Source organism: Prionailurus viverrinus, chromosome D4, assembly GCF_022837055.1.
Source record: "Prionailurus viverrinus isolate Anna chromosome D4, UM_Priviv_1.0, whole genome shotgun sequence".
NCBI lineage: Eukaryota > Metazoa > Chordata > Mammalia > Carnivora > Felidae > Prionailurus > Prionailurus viverrinus.
The window spans coordinates 73,410,344-73,436,507 of NC_062573.1; the positions used below are offsets into that span (position 1 = coordinate 73,410,344).

The window sequence follows — 26,164 nt, forward strand, 5'->3', positions numbered from 1 at the left end:
TCGGGGACAAAGTGTCCCCGGTGTTTTCAGGGCCACATCGCTCACCGCGTCCCCAAAGTCTGCTTCTGATGTTCTCATTACTCAGATTACACAGTTTGGCATGTTCCAAGGCAAACGGTGACTGGTGAAGGATAAATGTTGTTAATAGGTTAGATTCCTGGATGCATTAAAAAATCACTTTTTGTTTTAAATCAGAAAAGGAGCAAATTGTAACAAAATCAATGGCCTCACACTGTATCCACAAGCTTCATGGCACATCTGTCTTGGTCAACAATGCCACTCACTCAGCCAATTAGTGCTATGTTAAGTACAATTCCAGAGCTAAACTGGTGTTACAAGGTGAGAATTGGTGGACTCTTTCATTTGTATTTCTGGGAGCGGGCCATTTGGGGCATAATTTCTTAGATGAAACAATTTTCTTTTCTTTTTTTTAATATTTTGAAAACATTGAAGGTTTACTTATTTTTGAGACAGAGAAAGAGAGAGACAGACAGACATAGTGTGAGCAGAGGAGGGGCAGAGAGAGAGGGAGACACAGACTCTGAAGCAGCCTCCAGGCTCTGAACTGTCAACACAGAGCCTGACGCAGGGCTTGAACTCACGAACCGTGAGATCATGACCTGTGAGGATGGGCATAGTCTTATCATTCGCTCTCTTGGCACCCACCATCTACCAAGAAACATGACTGATTCTTGGTTTTCTAATCCCCTTTGCAATTTGTGACTGAGTTAACAACAACAAAAAAAGTCATTCTGTTTGCAACTCTAAATATATCAAGATTGTCAGACTGTTCAAGAAAAAAAAATGCAATCTTTGCTTTTAACATTTTTTCCTAAAGGCACATTTCATCTTTGTTATCACGAGGTTAATTCCAGATCACACACACACACACACACACACACACACACACACACGCAAAGCCTTAAATCTTTACGACATAGATAACACAGTAGCTAGTACTGTTGACTGCAGTTGAAACCAGGAAGAATAAGATATTTTGCAGGCCTGTTATGGGTAGAGACAGGATATTGCATTTAAATTGCCCAATATTAAAAGTCAAAAAGAATAGGAACTTTTGCTGTTGGGGAGTTTGTGTGGTTTGGTCCCTCTTCAGCATCCTCTGTGCTCTGATACGTTAGAATGCAACCCAGGTGGTAGACCTTTTCTTTTTGTCATCCTTTCTTTTGTCACGGGGGTGGGGGGGATCCCCTCTGGAGAGAGAGAGGGAGTTAGCAACCTGACTTTACCCTTTATACAGCAGGGTTCATGAGAAGATATGCACTGTCAGTATTTTACAGTGAAGGTCCTGCCAAACTCCCTGATGACCATGAGACAGGGCCATTGCCCACCTGCTCCAGGTATATTCTCCCCAACCTTTCCTTAAAACAAATGCTCCTCAGACTAGGGTGACTAAACCGTCTAGGCTTGCCCAGGACTAAGGGGTTTGCCTGGGGCACAGATCTTTTTGTGCTAAAGCTGGGAAAGTCTCAGGCAAAGCAGTGGAGGGGATCACCCTAACTCAGATCCCCAAGAAGTATGGAGCAGCTCTGCACTGGGGGCCTTGATAAAGCTGCACTGCTCCCTTTAACCACTAGGTGTAAGACCTCCGTGGCCAGGCCTTTGGGGTACACCATATGGACGTCCTTTCATTGGTCTCGTACCAGGATAACCTCTGACAATTTCCACATTAGCCAAATGGGCATAACAATTGTGCCTACTTCTTCTTTCTTCTATGAGAATCAGTGAAGTTAATCTTAAAGTGTGTAAGTTGCCTACAACAAAGCCTAGTACTTAACGAGTGCCTAACAAATGTTCCCTATTGTCATGATGATCATTAGCTTATGATGAGAGAAAATGATGCAGAACTTCACATCATGGTTGCTCTCCTAAGTGAACCTTGAACATCTTGCACATATTATCTTTCCCGAAGTTAGGAAGGAAGGAAGGAAGGAAGGAAGGAAGGAAGGAAGAGGAAGAAAGGAGGGAGGGAGGAGGGAGGAAGGAGGGAGGGAGGAGGGAGGAAGGAAGAGAGAAAGAGAAAGAAAGGTCACCTGATCGTCAGTTAACTCAATGAGATTTATTGACTTTCATAAAAATTAATTCTATCCACAAAAACTGACATTTGAGCATAGTCAAAGTTCATACCAAAAAAATATTTTCAAAATGCAAGTAAGTTACCATTCTTATCAACATTATTTATCATAGTTAAGAAATACAAACAACCTGAATATCCACCAGTAGGATAATGATTAACATACTTGTGCTACACTCATACTCAGCGATTTGTTAAAATGAATAAGATAGGTTTTTATGCACTGACATGAAAAGATCCCCAACGCATACTGTTGCAGAACTATATATATAGCATAATTCCGTGTATATAAACAAACAAATCACAAATATGTCTCTCTATATTCATGTATAAATACATGAATGCATAAAACAAGGTTTTAAGGGGTAGACACATACGTTGCTAAGGAGTATTTCTGAGAAGAGGAGAGTAGTTTGGGGGTGGCTTGAATAGTACACTCACTTTTATATTAAAATCCTATGTTGCTTGAAATGTATACAAAGAGAACATATCCATATATTATTAATACTTAGCAAGTTTTATATAAATTTTTTAATGTTTATTTGTTTTTCAGAGAGAGCATGGGCAAGGGAGGGGCAGAGAAAGAGACACACACAGAATCTGAAGCAGGCTCCAGGTTCTGAACTGTCAGCCCAGAGCCCGACACAGGGCTTGAACTCACAAGCCATGAGATCATGACCTGGGCTGAAGTCAGACGCTTAACCAACTGAGCCACCCAGGCACCCCAGTACTTAACAATTTTTAGAAATAGCATAATGAAACAGGTGTAGGAAAGAACTCCATCCCAAAATTCTTTGGTCATTGTTTTGTCCCTCCTCCCTCTCCTTTATCCCCAACATCCCTCCAAAACAGAAAAACAAATTTACTCTAAGTGGCAAAATATCCAGGTTACTGTGGATGAGGTGTTCGGCACATAATTCACTAACTGATAATGAGAGTTGACCATAGTAAAGAGTCCACAGAATTGCACCTGACTACAAATCGAAGAAATAGCCATTCTATTGAGCGTGATTTGTCAATAAGTTCTTCAAAAATAAAAGTTGTTAGCTGTTTTGAACCATTTGATCTTTAACCATGTCATCTCAATAGTCATGGAATATGTTTAAATAGAACACTAAAGTTACATTTTTCTGAAGTCTTTGCAAACTAGATGATGGTAATAATCTGGATTAAATCTTGTATCATGATTCTAAGGAAGTTGGAATGCATCACCTTGTGAATATATATATATATACATACATATATGTATATATATGTATGTATATATATATATATATATGTATATATATTATATACTTTTCTATTCGTGGTATTAGCACAGAACCTGAACGCCGAATATACTGTCTAGAGGATTTTATGCTGGTTGCAGAGCTGAAGAGGAGCGTCCAGGTTTCATTCCAAGTAACAATGACTGGTTTAAGAAAGGCATTTGCTGCATTAGAAAGAACTCAAGTTTTGGAATCAGACTGAGTTGGGTTTGATGTCACTTCAACAAAACATGATTTTAGACCTATTACTTACCTCCTTGTTCCACAGCTCTCTGTCCAAGAGCATAATCATCACTACTTCAAAGGATTATCGCAAGGATTAAACATAAGGTATATAAAAACAGAAAGTAAACACAGAACAAATACTAAATATTATTTGCCTGCAACTTGTATAGCTCCTTTAATTAATATGCAGTTACATTGCTGTATTGGTTTGCATTTTTTTATTTTTTTTTAATGTTTATTTATTTTTGAGAGACAGAAAGAGAGCATGAGTGGGGGAAGGGCAGAGAAAGAGGGGGATAGAGGATCTGAAGTGGAATGATAGGGGAAGGGCAGAGAAAGAGGGGGATGTTGACAGCAGACAGCCCAATGTGGGGCTCGAACTCACAAACTGCAAGATCAGGACCTGAGCCGAAGACAGTGATGCTCCGACAACTGAGCCACCCAGGCCCCCCAGTTTTCTTTCTTTTTTTAAATGAATTTATTATGAATTCCTGGCTTTTTACCCTCCTTAAAAATTCTACTTTAACTATAAGGTCAAGTGACTGCAAAAGAATAAAACTTTTTAAAACATTTAATGAACAGAAATCTATTCATTCAAATATGCACTCAAAGAAATCATGGGGTCTTATAATTGCCAGGGGTTGTAGAAGTCATCTGGTTGAATATAACTCCTACCGCAGAAATTCTTTACTTCATCTTCTCCTTCTGAAGGCTGCTCTAAAAGGAACATGCTTCTTAACCTCTTAGCTTGAAAAGGATGAGAGAAGAGAAGTCTTTTTGAAAGGAAGGAACTGGACTAGAAGAGAAGCCACTAGTGCCCCTGGAGTATCAGCACGTCTTCCAACCACAACCATTGCACTGGGTGATCTTCAGTTGTCCACGGGCAGCGGCTAACAAAGCAATCTATTCTCTGATTTTTGGAAAGCTGGGGAGATTGATCTGGGCCATCCTTCTACATTCGATGAAATGTACAAGAGACCGTTGGATTTTAGGGAAGTTGTTTCCTCAAGAGATCAACCTCCTTCAAAGACGATAATAATGATGGAGGCCGAATTTCTTCTGAAGGTCCTCTGTGCCATTGCTAAGCCACTTGTAGTCTACAGTTACAGTCTAGATCCTACTCTGAGACTAAATTCTTCTCCAATCTCTGAAACCTTCTGTGATGTCCCCTGAACTCTATTCCTATTCTTTTGTCCTCTGGGTTCCCTCTTCAATAGCCATCTAGAGGTCTTCAAAGACATATATAGTTAGGAGGCTCAAAGCAGCATTCTATCCAGCATCAAAAGCTTCAGGAAATACTCCAAAGATTTAGACATAGCCTTAGACACATTTGAGCGATACTGTGTTATTGAGACCTAACAATTTCTGATTTTTTTCCAATTTTATATTATTCAATCAGTTAATGGCCAAGCCTCATGGTTTTTGTAAAAAAAAAAAAAATTAATGTTTATTCATTTTTGAGAGAAAGAGAGACAGAGTGCAAGCAGGGGAGGGGCAAAGGAGAGGGACACACAGAATCTGAAGCAGGCTCCAGGCTCTGAGCTATCAGCACAGAGCCCGATGCGGGGCTCAAAACCATGAACTATGAGATCATGACCTGAGCTAAAGTCAGACTCTCAACCCACTGAGTCACCCAGGTGCCCCACCTCATGTGTTGTTGTTTTTTTCTCTATCCTGCTTCAACTTATTTGATCACTTTTAGTTTTACAATAAAAGGTAAGATTTTTCTCTACGTATTTGTATGTTTCACACTTAGAGCTGGTCACTATTTTGTAAATTACTGTACAGAAAGAACTTAAATCAGACATACACCAATAACCGAAGCACCTGTCGGGGACTCCAAGGTTCTAACTGTATCTTGGCCCCTTTGGAGACAAGATTCACAAGGAATAAATATAAACCCATCTCTATGTCTAGGTCATCCCATTTATTCACAACCCAGCAATAGTAGTGGCTAGCTATGAATTTCTCTTCCAATGACACAGTGTACCTTTAGCTTGAAAACAAAAGTATCCTGGGTTAAACTGAGAAGCGTTTACATACAAAATTTTTAAATAGATATAAAAGTCTTTATAAATAAAAATTTCATAAATCAAGCATTTGTAAGCCAAGGAATGAGTACAAATATCATTTAAATCTATGAAAGTGAGCTAAATCACTCTGAGAGTATGTTCAATAGAGAAACAAAGAGTGCTCAAGAAGCGGACTTATGGAATGTTACATTTAGGAGTTGGAGAGAGAAGATGAAGCCAAACAGATCTGGAAGGAGTTGCCTGTTAGGCAGGAAGACACTATCTGACGAGATCGGGCACGTGCAGGGTGGTATGGCCATAGACCAGAAGACACTATCGAATCAGAGTTTCTATGAAGGTCACAATTCTGAGTGAGATGAGTGATGTACAAGATATATAAGGGTGGTTCACATTATGATGGGAAATATAATTGTAACCTAAAGTAAAAGGGGAAATGCTCCTGGAGAGGCAGGAGAACACTGAACCAGAAGACAGAAGGGTAGAACCGAATTCCCAGCTCTGACTGTTACTAGGTACATGACATTGGACAGGGCACATGACTTTGTCCTGAGCCTCAGTCAACTCCTCTGCAAAAGGAGACATGAGAATGCATAGATCAATGGCCTGTTGTGATAATTCATCGAATTAATGCATTCGAACATACACTGTAAAAGGAAAAACGTTACACAAACTAAGACACTTGCCTTGGCTCCCTGCCTAGAACGTGCATTCCTCCGGGACGAGGGCCTACCCTACCCACTTTTTTCATTGTCTTCTACCTGAATCCTGAGCTCTCTGATGGTATCTACCTGCTTTCTGTGACCTTTTTTTGTTTGATATTTAGGACCTTAGTGCCAACTGCCATTGCCAGAGTTTATACATCCCAGTTGCTGGGCTCTGGCAGAATTACCCACCCAGTTCCTGACTTTCTGGTCCACCTACCTACCACCCTGGTGCCCAAGTTGTGATATGCTTCAAAGTGTTGTTTCAGAGCTAACTACTGAGACTCCTACTTAACATTCATTCCTAGTTTGTTCAGTGATAAAGGTTTCTTAAAGTTCTTGAGACTAAAGTACCTCGTGTGTGTCTTAAAAGATGACATCTACAGCAAAATACATATACATTTTTTTAAGTTTTATTGTTTTATTTATTTTGAAAGAGAGAGAAAGCGGGGACAGGGGAGAGAAAGAGGGAGACAGTATCCCAAGCAGGCTCTGCACTGTCAGCGCAGAGCCCGACACGGGGCTTGAACTCATGAACTGTGAGATCATGACCTGGGCCAAAGTGTAGTCAGATGCCCAACCGACGGAGCCACCCAGGCGCCCCTTTATACATACTACCTCATCAATTTCCTTCACCTTCCATTCTCGATTTACATAAATAATAAAGACTTTTGTTTATTTGAACAGTCTTAAAAATTGTTTATGACTATGTGACAGTATCTGGATTGTGTCTGAAAGTCTCCTTTAATCAGGTAACATATCATTGCCATTTATTTGAAGATTTCTTTGATCAAGTTGTTTTCATTGAAAATAAGGAGGGCTTTAAAATTAGCAAAAGTTCTTCATGATAATTAAATTGTTACTTGCTTTATCAATTCCTTAAGGGAAAACATTAGCCAACCATTTGCTGAGCTGGGTTTAAAACCAATCTATTATTGGATTCACTGATATTTTAATTATGATTTCATTATCAATGATTAAAGAGGAAAAAACCATAATTAAATAATCTATGTTACACTCCAATTTTTTTAATTAGTTGATTTGCTCTAAATACAATATTGTAATCCTCTCAGCCCATCATTTTGAAAATAATACAAATACAGTTGTGAGTCTCCTACCTTGATCTTTGAGATTTTGGAAGGGGCTGAGGAAGGGAAGGGAGAAAGGCCACTGTGAACATCAAACAACACTCGCCAGTTTTTAAAACCCTAGCAAAGACTTTGTGCTTCACCAAGCTCTACTCAAGCACAGAGAAAAAATGAAGTTACCCATGACAGGGTATTACAATAATGCCATAGAAGCAATTCCTGTCTCCATAATGGGAAGTTACATGTCAAGCTAAAATAACTCCAGCTCTTTTGTATTTTAGAACTAATAACTTTTATTGCTATTTTTAAGGGATGCCATTTTCTACTTTTTAAGAAATTTAATTACATTTGCTCTTCCCCAATCATCAATCCCTTTTTTTGGCCCATGCCTAGATTATAAAGAAAAACGTAAGTGAACCTGCAATAACTTGACCTGAATTCTAAGCATAATACAAAATATTCCAACTTTCTCATAGGACATGCCAGTTTACTATAGTTGACTCCTTTAAGGAAATGACGGGTGATGGGGATAAGAGGTGATGGAATTCAGGCCTGGGTGAGTTTTCAGTATCCATTGTCCTTGGTTACATACTCCCATAGCATTCTGTATCTTTCTTTCAAAATATTTACCAGTTCGTAATTATGTATTTGTGTGATAGTATTGTTAATGTCTTTCTCCCCAACATTACAGTAATATCCACGAGAATCAGGGTAAGATTTTTCCCACCGGTGTGTATTTCCACATTCAGTGAGTGCCTAGAATGTAGTAAGTGTGCAAAACATTTTTATGAAAATTAATCAATACATAATAATTCTCTTTTGGGGAGGGTAGACAGACAAAAATCATGACTTTTCCATACTAGGAAGTCAATAGATATAATTTTCAGGGTCCTTAGGAGTGGAGCAGTATCAGTCATTTGGTATGTCCCATGTAATGAAATTCTACAAAAGATATTTTTGAACGATTAATTGATTACACCACATTTAGAGCACACCCCACTCTCCCCGATATCTTGTTTCCAGATGCTGGTTTCAGTCTTCTCAGATGATCACAGAGTGACAGCCTTTTTGCATACTTATACTAAGAGCATTCTATTGAATATTTTGAGTTTTACAGTCTGTATTTAGAGTCCAACTGAAAATTTAGAATAACAACAAAGCTCCTTCGAACCACATCCCCTAATGTGTTATACCAGTAACAGGAGAAAAAAAAATTTTTTTTCAATCCTTTCTGTTCACACGGTAGGAGGATCTAAAAGCACCTGATAGCGTGGTTGGGGTAAGTCAGTGGTTCTTAAATTTGAGTGAGCATCAGAATCACATGTAGGACTTACCACACAGATAGCTAGACAAACCCACAGAGTATGGGATTCCATAGCTCTAGTGGGAGGGTCTGAGAATTTGTACTTCTCTCGGGTGCCCAGGTGTTGCTGTGGTCTAGGGATCACAACTTTGAGAACAACCAAGGTAGTTGCTGGAAGGGAATCTTGCTAAAATTAGGTTCAATACCAGCCACATTCTTGGTTAAAACAGTCTCACAGAGAAAATTGCAAATGGTTGGTTGAGAGGATGAATGATCAGAAGGGGCTACATAACATATATGATGCAATACATTATTAAATAACCAGCTCACCTTATTACTCTTTGGTTTAAGTGTGTGTGTGTGTGTGTGTGTGTGTGTGTGTGTGTGTGTTTCAAATATGCTTCTTCAGGCATTCTCTTCTTTCACTTTTTAGTAACTAAAATTCAGGGTGGGGTGGGGTGGGGTAGGGGGAATCTCTAAGTTATTTTTGTCCTCAGTAAAAAAATTACCTCTTTGGCTTCCCTTGTCCTTCAGCTCTTCAAACAGGTCACTTACTCCTTTTGGTCATTGTAACCTTTCCTGGAAACATGGATATAATGGTACCTTATCTCAGTGACTTGCCCTGAAGATTGAATGAGACCCTAAATGGAAAAAAACTCAACACCAAAAAGTCTGTAAATGGTAGCTGCTGGGTTTTTCCTAATTTATTTACTCATTCAAGGAAATAAAGTCCAATGGTCACTGTTCCAGTGACTGAAACTACTTACATCTCTAACATACGAATTGACCACAGCAATAACCCTAAAATCGTGAAGGGAATGTTCAGTTATGTTTTGTGTATTCTGCTTACTGGGGCACAGAAATGTTTGACTTGGAAATTTTGGCGCAGGGCACCAGGACAGGGTTCCCCCAAACTACACAAAATCACAAAGAATCATCTGGAGAACTACTGAGCTTCCGCTCCAGGGGAGAGAGGCCTAGGAATCTTTTACATAATCACCCCAGGTGGTTTCTCCGAAGAGCAAGTTTGGAAACACTGAAGGGACCTTTCACTCCATTCTAACGGTGGCTCACCTAAGCCCTAAACCTCGTTTCTGTTTATTCAGTAAAGGCCACTGTTTACTACAAAATTTCAGAAGTACTTGCTGTCTTAGTAATTTTGTTCTTTTGAATTCAACCGAAGTCACTTGGAGAGGTCAGCTGCAAGCGGGATATTTTTGTTGGGTCTTTGGAAAGGTTCTGTGTTTTGAGTTCACTCGCCTCTGCTAAACGGTCAGGCCCTGTGCCTCACTTCTGAACTGCCTGCCTAATACCCCCCTCCTGTCGAACTTCCCCCCTGCAACGTCTCCTCTTTCTGGTCTCTCCCGCCTCAGGTCTGGCGTGTTTTTGTCCCTTAACTCCACATCTTGAGCAGAACATTTGGTGCTTTCCTAGTTCACGACGCCTTACTGGAATAGTCGATTTCCAGGGATTTTACAGGCTGGCCAAAACAGTTTGTTCCGAACAGCGACGCCAGGGCCGCGGGGGCCGGACTGGCAGCCAGTCGGCCGAGCGTTTCCCGACTCTGCACAACCACCCGTGACCTTGGGGCGAGCGAGCGCCGCTGCTTCCTGGCGGCTCCCGGGCCACGTTCTAGCTGGACTTTAGAACCGAAAGGGGGTACGGGGGAACGGGTCAGGGTAGGCTTCTTAAACAGGCGAGAAGTTAGTTTCCTTTTCTCGAAGCGAATCCTTCTCACTAACTCCTGGGCGACGTGGGGAGCGACCGTTAGGGGAGTAAGGAGGAAAGGGAAATGTCTGCCAAGGGCTTGAGACAAAGCGTGAGAACTCTGACGGCGAGAAGCGGGCTTGAGCGAGAAAATCGGAAGGAGGAAGGCTGAGGGCGGACAATCGGGTTAAAAATAGAAACGTATTCTCCACAGGACTCGCTCCTTCCAGCTCCACCCTGGGGCCGACAGCCGCGCCAGTGACTCGGCTCCGCGCGACGGCAGCAGGGCCGGACTTGACCCCGCCTCCTGGACTCGGGAACAGGGCCCGAGGGGGCGGGGCGTCGGGCTCACGACGTCACCGCGCTCCCCGCCGCCGCCGCCGTCGGGGTTTTCGCTGACGCACAGACCCCGCCCCTCCTCCCTCTTTCCCTCGCTGCCCGAGCGCCGGGCGGAGAGAGAGCGTCAGTCGGCCGGAGCGCGGACCTGTGTGCGTCTGGACTTGGGGCTCGCTCGCTTCCCGGCAGCCGCGCAACTTCCCGGCCGTAGCTGAGGCGACGGAGAGCACCGCCGGCGGGCCCTCGCGGCGCCCAGGCCTCCCTGCTCGCGTCCCGGTCGCCCTCGGAGTCGGCCCAGCCCGCCGCCGGTGGAGGCGTGAGGTGACGACGGGCGAGTGCCGCGAGCAGCGTTAGCCGCCGCGGCCTCCGGTCCTCCCTCCGCCTCCTTCTCTGCCCCCCCCCCCTCGCTTCCCTCCTCCCACTTCCCGGGCTCCGGCGTGTCCCGGCCACGCTCAGTGCCGCTGCAGGAACAAAGGAGGACCCCGCGGCGGCGGCAGCGCCACCTCCGCTTCCGACCCGCTTCCGACCCGCTCCCGGCCCGAGGCGGCCGCTCCGGGGCGCCCGGCTCGCCCCTCCCGGAGGCCTGGGCCCGGCCTCACCGCGCCGGCGTCGCGCGCGAGCCCGGCTCCTGCCCTCCTGCCCCCCGCAGGGTGAGTGGTGCGGAGCTGGGGGAGGGCGCCCGGCTGCTCGTGCCGGGCCGGGGGAGGGCAGTGGGGGGCTCCGGCGGAGCTCGAGCGGGCCGCGGCTGGCGGCCTCCGGGGGAGGGGAGCCCGCCCTCCAGCTCAGGAAGCACAAAGACGGAGGCGTCATCCGGTCGTCGTGGCCCGGGGTCCGGCACCCCGCGCCCCCGGCCCGCCTGCACCCGCACGGCCCGGAGAACAATGCCCGGCGTGTGGGTTCCGGGCCTCCCTCGCGTCCGTCCCGGCCGCCTTCGGCGCGGCGCCCGGCGTGGGCAGCCGGACCCGGAGAGACAAAGGGGCCGTAGCGGCGGCCGCGCCCCCGGCCCCCTGCTCGCCGCACACCCTCCCCCTCCTCCCGGCCGCCCCGGTTCGCCGCCGCCGCCTCGGAGGAGCCGGTCGAGGTCGGGGGTCGGCGCGGGGCCGGCCTGGCCTGCGGAGCTGCTGTTCTGCATGACTCAGTGATTTTTGGAGAAGGCCCTGCTGGGCTTTCCTGAGCAAGGCCTCGGCTTAGAGAGGGGCCTGGGGGGAGGGATGGGGGCCCGGTGGGACCCGGACTTGTTCGGAAATCCGCTGGAACGTGGGTGAAGGGGACTCCTCCGTCGTCGTGTTTTAGTTTTGCCAGCGTCGCTGCGTTTGTCGCCCAAGATCCCTTTCATGAAGGAAATGGAGCACCTTCCCCTTTGTTTCGTGCATTTAGGCTGGTGAACATGCATTTCTTGCTCGCTTTCCACGCACTCCCGTGGAGCCGTGTTTTCAGGAAAGGCCCGTGTTTATTTGTTGCATGCCTCCTAAGAATCTAGTCTAAGGACATGAGGGTAAAGTAGCGTATATAGGTCACAGAGCTCCTAGTTTTAAACCTGGAGTTCAGGTCATTTACAGACTTAAAAATAAAATAAAATTTCATTCCTAATTTTTTTTTTTTTAAGTAGGATTTCAGAACTTCATGGGTGAGAATATTGCAATTTTATCTTACAAGTTTTTTTTAACGTTTTCCCAACAAAGAATTTACTGTACTTCTCCCCTATTTTCTGTTTCGGGCCAGATATTAAGCCTGGGAAGGAGCCTTTAAAAATCACAGTAATCTCATTTTGGCAAAGAGAGAACGTAGATCAGGAGAGTAAGGACTTGCCCAAGGTCACTGGCTTAGTTAGAAGTAGATTAGATACTAGAACTCAGGTCTCAACTCAGGGTGAGTAGGCATTAACATCTTCTAACATGTGCACCTGAAAACTAAATTTAAAATGTCGTTTTAAAATTATTATTCATATTTGAGGCTGGAGAGTTTTTCTGCTACATGCCCAGGTTTTGGTTTTCTTTAAACTAGAAGTTAGGGGAAGCCACAAACTAAAAATATACATTTCAGCTATTCAAACTATAAAAATAAACATTTTCCCTGTGCTTGATAGAGCTGGCACAGGCTTGCACAAGTTTCTGACAACAAAACTTTAAAGGTACTAAATAGTAATGGTATTGTATTTTTCTGAAATGTTGCCAAGCAGAAGGGAAACGGCACTTAATGGCAAACTGCCCTCTCCCGCCCCAAATTGCTGCTAAGCAGGAGGATTTAAACATGAGGATTCTTTCTGCCTCGGTGCTCTCTGTACTGTGCTTGGTTTTTATAAACAACCCTGACCATTTTGGCTTCACGAGTGATTAATGATGCATCTTTTTGTTGAATTTGAGATTGTTCACTAGCCCTGTCTACGTTACCAAGAAAAAAAAAAAAAAAGCAGCAGCCTTAATGGCATCTTTTTGTTTTGTTTCCTTATTATATTAGATATATAAAGGCAGCATCCTTAGTTCTTGGGGTTGTGTAGGAGTTGGCAGGCTCTAAGATATAAATAGAAGCTGATTTCAGAGGCCCCTGTTGACTAGGCTTTATGTGAGAGCCTCCATCCAGCTCAGCCTGTCACATTGCAGCCTTGTGACAGGCTGAAGCTCCCGCCCATGTGATCTAAGCTTCTGAGAAATATTAAGGCAAGCTTTGCACATGTGATGGCGTTTAAAAGCTCGCTTTCTAGGGGGGGAAAATCTACAAGATGGGAAGCTACGTGGAAGACTAATGTCCTGGTGTCTCTTGTGTCTCAGTTGCAGGCTATTTATAGTGAATTGAAAGTAGTTGTGTTTTCTGAAGAAGGGAAGGTGGAATACTTTGCAAGTTGCAAGTCGAAGTGGGTAAAATCCTTGAGATTCCTTTCCCCCTCCTTTTTTTATGTAAAAGATTTTAAAGAATTGAATTAACTAAGGTTGATGCTTAACTTTAAGGTTGATGCTTAAATTTAGGCCTGTTCGCCATTATAAAGCCACTGTCAGATGAGCCACTGGAAGTTAGTATAGCAACTGTGAGCTAGCATAATTCTTAAGCTGGCTTCAAGGAATGAACTTTTTGCATAGAGCAGATTCCCACATAACTACGTGGGGCGGGGGGGGCGTGCAAGTAAAGACATAATTTATTATTTGAAGCATTTTTGCACATATTAAAAATTTTTTAAGCCCAGCTGAAAATGTTTATTAATAAACCTAAGTGATGTTGAAATGTTTACACTACCGTGCTCCAAAATGAGTCAGCTAAATTCCACTTACTATTTAAAGAGACCATGTCAACTAAATTAGTAGTATTGTTTGAAGTAAGCTGTGGTTCTCCAACACCCTCCACATAAGCTTGATTGGCTTGAAGTATTTTCAAGCTTCAGATATTTCTTTTTGCTAACGAAAGGAGAGAGTACTATCATTTAACTGTGGAGGAAATAGTGGCAAGATTCTGGCCAGGTCAAATTTGGTTAGCCCTCGTCTCCCCTTCTTGTAATTTTGGTAAAAAGTATTAAATAACTTGCTAAAACATTGTTTTTAGTAACTCACTAAAGAGTGTATTCTAGTGTGTGTTAGTTGGAAAAAAGCCATATGAAATTCTAGACCAGCTCTAGCTTGAATGAAGGACTTTGCTGCACTTAATCTGAAATGTTTATAACTTAACAAATAACTAACTTAACTTCCGTTATCAATGTTAAGACACATTTAAATGACCATGACCACAAGTTATAGCACACAATCTCCCTTTAATAAAATGCTCTCAAATATGTTTTTGTACGTACATACATATTTTAAGGTGACATGGAAACTTTCTACAGTTTAAATTTTTCTTACTGTGTGTTTTCACTTAAAACTCAGAAAAATTTACTAAATTTAGCATAATGTTACTATATCTGTTCTAATTTTAACAAGGCTTCTGGAAAAGCAAGGTAGGCTAGCTGTATGAAGTTCTTTCTGGTAACCTAGCATTAAATATTAATGACTACTGAAGGTTGTGTGTTCATATTGCTTGGCTTTGCCATATTGAAATTGAGCTTTCAAAGGTTTCATTTTCTGACGTGAGGAAGGCAAGCACTCGTGAAAAGCTTTAATAGAGCCTCTGGCTGGAGAAATCTATAGCTGATAATCTGTGCTTTTGCAAGTTACTAGGCACTGCCTTTAAAGTATTCAAACCCAGATTTCACACCTCAAATGCAGAACTTAAAAGGAATTGCATGAGCAGCTGACCCCTAAATTCTTAAAGAGCTTCACTTGTTAGTGCCAAGGCAGCAGGAAAGGCCAGATGATCTATCAGCTCTCTTCAGTGTTCTGTAAAGGTGTTGCGTTTTTAAGTTTTTAAAATTCTGTCCCATAGCAGAATTGTTGAATTACTAGTGAGGCCCATCATCTTATAAGATATTTTAAGAAAGCTTTATAGCTACATCCAGTGTACAGCCAGCTTAAAGAACCACTAGTACATATCAAGAGTTGGTACTTAATTGTGATTATTGTAGATTTTTTTTCCATTGGCAAGTTCCATTTTATATATTTTTAGCCAGAGAAGTAAATAAAAATCTCATTTGATATGGTGGTCTGCCTGTAGTGCAGAAATCAGAAAGTGACTTTAAGATGACAATTGTCCAAACTGATTTAAATGTAATTCTGACATCTGGCAGAGTGACCTTTTCAGAAATTGAAACAAAGATCATAGTGGTAGGTGGAGTAATGCATTTTAATGTTTAATGACAGCATTTTTTTTGTCCTAAAGCATGTGAAGTTCCTATAGTTCATTGTTTATCAAGTTAAAAAGACAATTTCTTTAATGCCCTTTGTTTTATAAAGGCCACAAAATATTCATAGTTTTCTTGTCCTACTCTTTTTAATGATTAACATAATTAGGACCTTTGTTAGAAATAGACTTGGTGTTTAGAAATAACAAAGGTATGCTGGTGGCTGTCATACTAATTTAGTGATTTTATTTGGTGACATGCTAATTTCTAAAATTTTGTTTTTGTTTTGTTTATAGCAGAAAAATATGGCTCAGGAGACTAACCAGACCCCAGGGCCCATGCTGTGTAGTACAGGATGTGGCTTTTATGGGAATCCTAGGACAAATGGAATGTGTTCCGTTTGCTACAAAGAACATCTTCAGAGGCAGCAAAATAGTGGCAGAATGAGCCCAATGGGTAAGTTTCCAAGGAAAAACCCATTTGAAGAACTGGTGGACAGAAAATATAGAACCAAGAATTGGGGCCTAAGACTATGAGAATCAATGCTGAGAGCCCAAGAAGAGAATTCCTGAGAAAAGCTTGAAATTAAAGCAGCAGCCCAGCCCACGTCCTTGGCATGACAACATCAGGAATGAATGCCCATCTACAAGCATCTTCTAGCTTTTTTATTTTCCTTTTTGAGGTTTTGTTTCATACTTCTGTTCACTGGATGTGACTTTTCCATACATGTTTTTGTTTGGATACTCACTTAATTGTAGGATTCAGCAGTACAGTGAAAGTGCTTAAATCACTAACCTAATTAAATGCAAGTATTTGTTACTTATTAAGAGTCTTGCTACTGAGTGTTGGTAGTCTTGCTGTTTCTTACAAATCCTTTTTTTAAATAGGAACAGCTAGTGGTTCCAACAGTCCTACCTCAGATTCTGCATCTGTACAGAGAGCAGACACTAGTTTAAACAACTGTGAAGGTGCTGCTGGCAGCACGTCTGAAAAATCAAGGTAAGATTGACCACTTCAGGCTTTTTATCATAATACAACAAGGAAATACATGGGTGCTCCCCATTCCATTCTAATTATGAATGTCTATATATACTAAGGATGTTAATGGATCCGATGCCCTTGGCTTTGCTTGTGTTGCACAGTCTGGGATTCTGGGATCTTTTACTACATGGTCTTACAGGTCACTGAATAAAGACGTATATCATAACACTCCGTGGTACTCTCAAAGATGCTGTATTGAGAATGCTGTGCTTGTATTATAATTGAGGTTAAGTGATTGTAGAGTATGGGTCTGCAGACTGTGTTGTAATGCTACACAAGACATTTTGGCAAAGCTGCCCCTTTTGCCCTTAAGTTACAGGCACAGCTAAAAGTTCCCAGTTGGCTATAATAGGACATTGTAACCCATACACATATGCAGCCTTGAATTGATGAGCCATTTATCAGATCGCTTTCTTTATTCTCAACCGTGTGTGCTGGACATCCAATATTCTTTTAAGTTTTTAGATTATTTAGTTCCATTTGATCATGTTGGAAATAGTACGTACTTTAAAGTTGAACTGACAACTTACTGTCTCACAAAGAAGTACCCTTAACATCTTTAAAAATGTTTGCTTGAACTCAAATAGAAATGTGCCTGTGGCTGCCTTGCCTGTAACTCAGCAAATGACAGAAATGAGCATTTCAAGAGAGGACAAAATAACTACCCCGAAAACAGAGGTGTCAGAGCCAGGTATGCTTTTTGTTTAATACTAGTTCCGTTCTGGATTTGGTAGTACAAGAAAGAGTTGGTGGGAGAGGAGTTCCTTCCCATTGAAGGTTAAATTGGAGAGAGAGCTGTAAAATCTAGGCCAAGGAAGAACCACTCTCTCTCAAGTCCCTTGGGTGTAAAATAGTCATTCTTTACTCTTCTTTCTTCTCCTTAAACTCACACCATAAATTTATAATCTGGGAACTGGAAATATTAAGAATGTAATGAACTTAAAAGGTCGTTTGCCATTATATTTCAAAGATCTCTAAATCACTAAAGAAAGTGTTACTCATAAACAGAAGAAATTAGATTAAATTTCAAAGCCATGAAGAAAGTTTTATAATCAAAAGCAATATTCAGTCTTGGTATCCTCAGTGTTGTAGAAAATATTTAAGACAACATATTGAACACTGAAAGAAGCTTTCAAGTTGAAAAGTCTAGGAGTTGAAAAAACAAGAGTTCAAAACTCTATATGGAAAGGCATTTTTTTCACTGAGTGCCTTTGAGTCTCTGCTTCTGTAGAGCATAGTCAGAAGTGCTGTCACATTGAGAGATGGACTTGTTTGAATTACCTGTGCTGGGCCCTAAAACAGATAGCTCTGTACTCTGTAGGGCACATCATTCATTTACTCAGTTCATTGTCTCCTGGTACAGTGTTGACTGAACACAATATAAAACTTTATTGTGAGAAAATAACATCTGTGGGTATGTGATCTGCTTTGGAGGCTTTTGCTAACATCACATAGCAAAGCTTATGTGAACTATAGCAATCTTAATTTATAAAGTTAAGTAAAAACTCTGCAGTTCAGCAGGTGAATCCATGTTTGGTATTTTCAAAGGAGTTCAATCTTTCTGAAAAAGCCGGCCAAATTAGGTGTTCGTGGGGTTTTATAAACAAAATTACTCTGACCTGGGAACGGTACTCTTTTGGTTTAGATCTGTACCCAGTCTCTGCATTTATTATTTCTTAATAGGTTCTGTAGTTTGTTCCTCTTTGCCTTTACTGAGTCGTTTCCCCCTTCTTAACTCCCGTTTGTCCCTGTATGTCCCAGGAACCACTATTCAGTCTTCTGATGTAGCCAAGGAAATGGCTGTCACACATACCCCTCCCCCAAACTGTTCCCATACATTTTTCTTTACCATCATAGCATCAGGAAAAACTATTAGGTTGTCATAGTGGATTATTAGGAATGAGTAGTAGGTAGAGTATTATTCTGTTAGTGTATAATAGGCTATTAGTCTGACTAAATATATTACTAATGCAAATGAGTTATGTATTTACAGAGAATTTTAGAGTAAGCTGTCATGAAACCTACCAGCTTGCTCTAGAGTTTGGATTTATGCTTCTAGCATTGGTGCTGGCCTATTTAAGCAGTAATCTTAGCATTGCATACAATAATTTGCTATTCTTGGGGTTTGGATTAATATTAAAACTCTGTGCTTCTGGTCTAATTGAATTCTATAAAAGCAGAACTAATTTGGTATTTTTGTTTTAAGTAACTAGTGGTAATGGTGAGCTCTAATGTGCTGAACTGCAATTTTCATGTTGACAAATTTTATTGATGTCATGTGAACTAAAACTTTAAGGAGAAACACGGACTTAAAAGTAGATCATTATCTCATTGTCTAAATTCTGTACCCATTTTAGAGAAGTACTGCAAAGCAAATAAAAGCTGTGCTTTAAAAATTCTTGATTTGCCTGTGGAATCCTTAATAGTCAAAACTTCACAAGTACTTATATTGTCCTAAAGACTCTTTGCTGATCTTTCAAAAAGTTTAAGAACTATTCAGATTTTCTGCATGTGACCATATAAAGCCCGTGTTAAAATGGCAAAATAATTGTGAAATTTTAGGATCTGAAGTTAATTAGGGCTTAACGATTTGGGTTTTACTTACTGAAATTGCTAAATTTATGTATTCAGTCTTTTGTCTATCAGTGTAAAACCAAAATGAATTTTTTGGCGGTTGGCAACTTTATGTACTGAGTAATAATGAATGTAAACTGCCCTAATTAAGAAGTTTGCATTTAGGCAATTGCAATTTGGAAAAACTGGGCATGTGACCAGCATCTCCCAGGTCTTTAAAACTTAGGAGTTTATTCCCTAGTACTAGCTGTTAAGAGTCAGTTTAAAGGAATTTGAGTGGAGTAATCATTTTACAAAATTTAGAGAAGCCAAGTATATGTTGGTTGGCAAGAGACTGTCAGATTTGAAAGTTCTGATACTGAAGTAGAAGATTCTATTTAAAGCACATGTTTTTAAGAAAGGCTTCATGAATATTTTCACTAAGAATCTTCCTGCTTCTCTTAAATGTTTTCTTTTTGTGACTTAAGTAATTGTCAGCCAGTGAACTCTTAACAGTTATCTCATTTTCACCCTTGTTTTTCAGTTGTCACTCAGCCCAGTCCATCCGTTTCTCAGCCTAGTACTTCTCAAAGTGAAGAAAAAGCTCCTGAGTTGCCCAAACCAAAGAAGAACAGATGTTTTATGTGCAGAAAGAAAGTTGGCCTTACAGGTATTAGAGAACATAGAAGACAACGTATATTTTGTTGGTAGGCTTTAATAGGGAGCTCCCTTAAGGGACTGGTTGGTCCTAACACCTACAACAAAATGCCCAACTTTCAGGAACAGAAAGTTTCCAGAGTGGACTAGAAAGAGGGCAGGATAGTGGGGAGAAGTTGGGTTTGATTTGCACTTGTGTCTCTAATCCTCTGGAACCTTTTATTACCTTCAGGCCTTGTGAGTTACTCTGCTTTACTGAACTGATAAAAATTCATCGCTTTCGAGTCTTTTCTTTGTTCTCCTGAGGAGAAGGTAGTTGACCCAAACAGTGAACACCATCTTTGAGCCAGGCACAAAGTATTAGAATACTTCTTAACTGTTCCCTGTAAATTTCAGAACCCTCTGGTTCTCTTTTTCCTAGTTTTCACTTGAGAAAACATTGTCCTGCTATATGTAGGAGGAGGAGGATTTGCATCCAGGTCAGTCTGGCTTTAGAGCCTGTGTAATTTCTACCCTGTGCTATCCACAGGCGTTTATGGAGGGAGAGCTATTCGAATTTCTCACTATGTCAAAAGAGATTGAAAGCTGTTTCACAATTTAAAGTGGCAGACTCAATTTCATGTTACAGAGAACCATGAAAATCTGGTTCTTTTTCTCCACTGACTGAGGCTTTTTTTTTTTTCCCCCTTTTAATTACTGCAAATTCCCAAGTGACTCTACTTCCTCTTATGTGTGCAGGGTTTGACTGCCGATGTGGAAATTTGTTTTGTGGACTTCACCGTTACTCTGACAAGCACAACTGTCCATATGATTACAAAGCAGAAGCTGCAGCAAAAATCAGAAAAGAGAATCCAGTTGTTGTGGCTGAAAAAATCCAGAGAATATAAATTACTACTTGTGAAGAGACTGAAACTTTGTTTTTATTTTAATATATCGTAGGAAAACATTAAAGAGCAGATGCATGGCCATTTTCCTTTGATGTTCTCCAGAGTTTTACTTTACACTTGTCTGTCTTATAATTGAAATTTTAGGATGTTTGGGTGTTTGTTACAGGCAGAAATGGATAGATACAGCCCTACAAAATGTATATGCCCTCCCCTGAATAAAATTGGATGAAAATCTGCACAGCAAATTGAAATACACAGACGATAGGGACAAAATTTAGTTCCCACGTGCCAAACATAATCCGTGAAATCTCTGCATGTTTGCAGCATATCTGCCTTTTGGGAATGTAATCAAGGTATAATCTTTGGCTAGTGTTATGTGCCTGTATTTTTTTAAAAAATGGTACACCAGAAAAGGACTGGCAGTCTACTTCTTCCATAGTCCAACTTCACCCTGTTAATTTCCACAACATGTCCTTTGGAAGCAGGAGGAAAGCTATAAAGAGGATCAGACCTTTCCGTGAAACCAGTGTTTGGTGCCATATGTAAGCCTGGCTCATTGGTCTCCTAAAAGCTGTCAAGTAAGACATTCTGTGAAAGGTAAACATCGCAACTGGTTATCATGAGTAAAGCCATCAAGCCAACAGGGGCTTGAGCTCTCTTTGAAGCTTACTGTGCTGGCCTGCACCAGAAGATGCCTGCATTACTCTCATTGCTCAAAATGTTGTGTAGCACAGAACTGCACTAGGATTAATTTGTCTACAAGAAGAAATTAAAACTACATTTGGTTTTTACATGCCGCAGCTCTATTGAATAACATGCATCTGAATTTTAAGTTGCAAAGGTATCTGAAAAGTTCATTTTTCGTGTGCATCTTTTGTTGAATGTTTTGGTTCAAGAAAGAATGTTTAAAGCTTTTTTAAAGACTTCAGTTCTTAATGTAACTGTACCTTCTGCATGGAAAATCATAACCAACATGGCTGCAGTAGACTTCTTAGTGGTATCCAGCACCACTCGCAGAGGGCTGCGTTATCCTATTAATTGTACTTGGGTGTAGGACTCTAGTGTTCTTGGGTGTATTGCATGGGCTGCATTATCTACAGCATTGTACAATAACAACTAGAAGAGGCAGTATACTTCACTGATGCTTGTCTGGTAATATCACTTCTGTGTCATAATGGAAGGTTTTTGTGATGTATGAAACTTGTGTTTTTTATATATAAACGAGCATAGTTAGATTAGTATTGTGGTAATGCCTGTTTTCATCTGTAAATAGTTAAGTATGTACACGAGGCACTACTTCTGATTTATTGCAGTGTTCAGTCCTAGTTTTTACTTTAATTAAAGCATTCGGTTTTGCTTTCGATTTTTATGTACCTTAGTTCGGAGTTAGATCTGCAGATGTGTACAGATAGTTCATATTTATGTATTGCACATAATCATGCTATTCAGCATCGATGCTATATTGTATTATGTAAATAATAAAAGCCATGTACAGAGGGAAACTTCCACTTGTTCATTGGGTTCTTAAGCCACAGGTAGAAACCATAAAGAGGAATAGTTAGAAAATGTTTCATATCCAACTTGGTAGTTGCATATGGAGACTTTGCATGGCTATCTTGTAATTTTTTTAATTGCCCCCCCCCCCCCCCCCCCCCGAACATGGTACGTTTAAGTGAGAGCCTTGAGATGAACTTTGAGACGTCAAGTGTGGTACACAGTGGGCAGCTTATTTTTGAAGAAATGAATAGGCACCTTTTAGGATCGTAACAGTCTGAGGACTTGAGAAAGGAATGGACTTTTCACAACTGTGACCTATCTCCCTTGCCCGTTTTCTTGCTTTATATAAGGTGACACGACCGTTTGTGTGCAGAAACAGGCATGGTTTTGTTTCTGTTTCGGATTCGGTTCTAATGTATGGCTGGGCCCGTGGGGTAGCTGAAGCTAAAAGCAGAACCGTGACTTTTCAGTGATGGAGTCTGCAACGGAAATCCCCTTGTTCACTGGTCTGTCACGGTTCTTTGGGTGCTGCTGCCTGTGCTTCACGTGGCGGAAATCATGAGATCATCTCCTGAACTATGAAGATACTGAAGAATCACAATTGAGGTGAAAAGTACAGTACTGGAGCCAACAATTTTTATTGAAAGTTTAAGACTTCCCCTCTCACTGCTACCTTTGTCAATGTTTGCTTGATGAATTTTAAATCTTAAGGTTTTGAAATCAAAGTGGTATCTGGGGGATAAAGACTTAGATGACAAGGTGATGGGCCCTTCGTTGTTCTGTAACTTTGTGCAGCACAAGATGGTGGTAATGTTTCCACAATTTTTTGTGAGAAGTATTTAGGAAAGATTTGGATTGAGGGTTTGTCAGGAGCATCAGTTGAGAAGAAGAGTAAGTGTGAGACAACTAGAAGATTCAATTCTAGCTAGACTTGCATTTAAACCGGAATATTCTTCAGGCAAGACTAAGTGGCTTTGACTTTGGAATGTACACTGACATCCTAAGCATCTGAAGAACATACCATGTTTCTCTTTATATAGGCTCTGTACACCCCCACTCCAAAAATGTCTTGTGAGGACAGACCATGATAGTTAAATGTATGGCCGTGGGCTGGTCCTTTTATAAGATTTATTCGAAGGGCCTTTTCTGTAAGACTAGTGCCTCAGGTTTGCTCTGAGGTGGACTTTTCACGGCGCGAATTTGCAAGCAGAGACCTTTTTTGAGTGGTACGGCGTGGTGGTGAAGGTAATGGACCCTGGAATCAGGCTTTGTCTGCAAGTAAACGAGGACGGTGATAGCGGCTGACGCATAGTATGCCCTGCTAAAAATTTTTAGACTCTCTTTTTAGAGCAGCTTTAGATTCACAGCAAAATTGAAAGTACAGAGATTTCCCATATACCTTCTCCCCAGCCCCCAACATGGGCATAGCCGCCTCTAGTCACCTCTGCCACCCGCCTCTAGTCACCTCTGCCACCCGGACGGTATATTTGTTAAAACTGTTAAACCTACGTTGAGCCGTGATCGCCTCCCAGTCCGTAGTTTACGGTTCACTCTTGGTGGTATACATTGTGTAGGTTTAGACAAGTGTGTGATGACATGTATCCATCACTGTAGTATATGGACCATTTTCGCTGCCCTAAAAATCTACCTATTCCTCACCCTCACTAACTAACCCCTGGCAACTACTTTTTACTGTCTCTGTAATTTGCTTTTTCCAGAATGTCATGTAGTAGGAATTCTGCAGTATGTAACCTTTCAGATGGGCTTCTAGGACTCAGTGATACACCGCGAGTTCCCTCCACATCTTTCATGGCTTGATAGGTAGCTCATTTCTTTCTAGTGCTGAATAATATTCCATTGGCTGGAAGTGCCATGGTTTATCCATTCACCTATTGAAGGAAATCTTGGTTGCTTCCAAGTTTTGGCAATTCCGAATAAAGCCACTTTAAACCAGTGTGCGAATTTCGTGTGGACGTGAATTTTCAACTCTGGGTAAATACCAAGTGTGATTGCTGGATTGTATGGTAAGAATGTTTAGTTTTGTAAGAAACCACCAAAATTCCAAAGTGGCTGTACCAGTTTGCATTCCTAGCAGCAACGTGTGAATGATTTTTGCCCCACATCTTCACCAACAGTTGGTGTTGGTCAGTGTTCTGATTTTGGCCATTCTAACAGGTGTGCACTAGTGTCTCATTTTAATTTGTGTTTCTCTGATGACATGACTGGAGCATCTTTCTGTGTGCTTATTTGCCATCTGTGTATCTTCTTTGGTAAGGTCTTTGGCCCATTTTTTAATCAGGTTTTCTTACTGTTTTATAAACATTTATATATCCGTATATATGTTATATATACGGATATGTGTGTGTGTGTGTGTGTAGATATATATATTCTCAGGCAAGCTCCACGCTCGGCACAGAGCCCGACACAAAGCTCAATCCCATGATCCAGGGATCATGACCCAAGCTGAAATCAAGAGTCAAGACACTCAACCAACTAAGCCACCCACGTGCCCCTCTTAACTGTTGAGTTTTAAGAGTTCTTTCTATATTTTAGACAACAGTCCTTTTTCAGATGTGTCATTTGCATATACTTTCAGTCTCTAAGTTGTCTTATTTTCTTGAGCTATTATTAATTTTAATGTCTTAGAGTAATGATTTCCAGAACTTGGAAAGACTGTTGAATTGAAACTCTTAGCAAGTCACTACAAATGGGTAAATGTCTACTAAGTAGTGTAATGGCAACATGTTAAGTATTGTAAAAATACAATGTTATAATTGTATTTTTTGCAGTCAATAATACATTCACAGAATTCAAAAACGAATTGATCAATATAGCAAGGCCTTAAACATTCTGTCCCATACCCTCCATTCTGAAGACACATGTACATTTTAGGTAACTGTCAAAACTTGGAAAGGCTATTTTAATCTCTTCCATAAACATTGTGTACAGAGACTTAATTTGACTCTTGTTTGCTTAATTGTTTGCGAAGTTCTTACAGTGATTTCTGTCCAGTAATCTTCACTTATAATTTTGGAGAGAATGGTGGGTGTGGTTGCTAGTTGATTAGCCATAAGATTGTGTAGCCTTAAACTGCAGAAAAGGGTTTCTGTGGGTGAGGCAGCAGGTATGGAAAGTAACTTGAAATTTGACAAAGCAGTTTCTTGTGTTTGTAGAATCTTTAAAGCAAACTACATGAACAACAGGACACAAAAATGCTATTTGATACTGTTTCCATACACAAAAGCTGTTTAATTCACATAAAACCAAAGAGCGCTGTTTGTGTGTTTCCCTCCAGAGTGCATTTGTGTGCTTGTCCTAGAAGTAAAAGTTATACCATTTTGTGACATAAATGTAAGACTCCATTTTGTCTGCAACAAAGTACTACTTTATTAGCATAGGTACTGATGTTACAAAGTCCTACTTCATGTTATACCTCAATTAACGGCAAGATGACAGAAGTTATAGGTTATTTTCTAGTTGGTCAATAGGTCTTGGATCTGTTTTTTCCTGATGGTTTTGATTGAAACGATCACCACAGAACTCAGATCGTATATATCTGAAATGATTGGTAATGTAACCATGGCTGTTCAGAAATTGGGCTCATTGATGAGTTGACTCAGTAGTTAACAGGACTTTTTTTGTTTTGTTTTTTGTTTTTGTTTTTTTTTGAGAGAGAAAGAGAGCACACAAGATGGGGAGGGGCAGAGAGAGAGGGACGGAGAGAATCTTAAGCAGCCCAACCCAGGACTCGGTCTCACCACCACAAGATCGTGATGTGACCTGAGCCAAAATCAAGAGCCGGTCGCTTAACCAGTTGAGCCACCCAGGCACCCTACAGGCAACCTTTCTAACACATTCTTAAATTTTGGTTATTCACTAGCATTGGCTTAAGTACTTTAGAGCTTAAGAATCAGCTAAAAACAAAAACAAAAAAAACAATAACAAAAATATATATAACCTAGATGAGCTCAACTTAAGCACCAGTGTTGGAGTAAATTTCTCAGAGAGATCCTGTGTGTATAATTCACAGCAAATTAAAAACTGGTAATTGAGGGGCACCTGGGTGCTCAGTCGGTT

At 41.1% G+C, this 26,164-nt stretch overlaps 1 protein-coding gene across 3 annotated transcripts; it reads left to right on the forward strand.

Annotated features, from left to right (window-relative positions):
* Positions 1-10,845: 10,845 nt before the first annotated feature.
* ZFAND5 (zinc finger AN1-type containing 5) lies at positions 10,846-22,092 on the forward strand. Of its 3 annotated transcripts, XM_047830129.1 has the most exons (7): positions 10,846-11,403; positions 13,522-13,604; positions 15,749-15,908; positions 16,340-16,451; positions 17,081-17,184; positions 19,591-19,716; positions 20,442-22,092. In XM_047830129.1, exons 3-7 carry the CDS (start codon positions 15,758-15,760, stop codon positions 20,588-20,590), a joined length of 642 nt encoding a protein of 213 aa, XP_047686085.1. In that variant the 5' UTR covers positions 10,846-11,403; positions 13,522-13,604; positions 15,749-15,757; the 3' UTR covers positions 20,591-22,092. The 3 variants fall into 3 exon arrangements, with proteins under 3 accessions (XP_047686085.1, XP_047686084.1, XP_047686083.1); XM_047830128.1 differs by having other exon boundaries at positions 13,522-15,908; XM_047830127.1 differs by lacking the exon at positions 13,522-13,604.
* Positions 22,093-26,164: the final 4,072 nt, after the last annotated feature.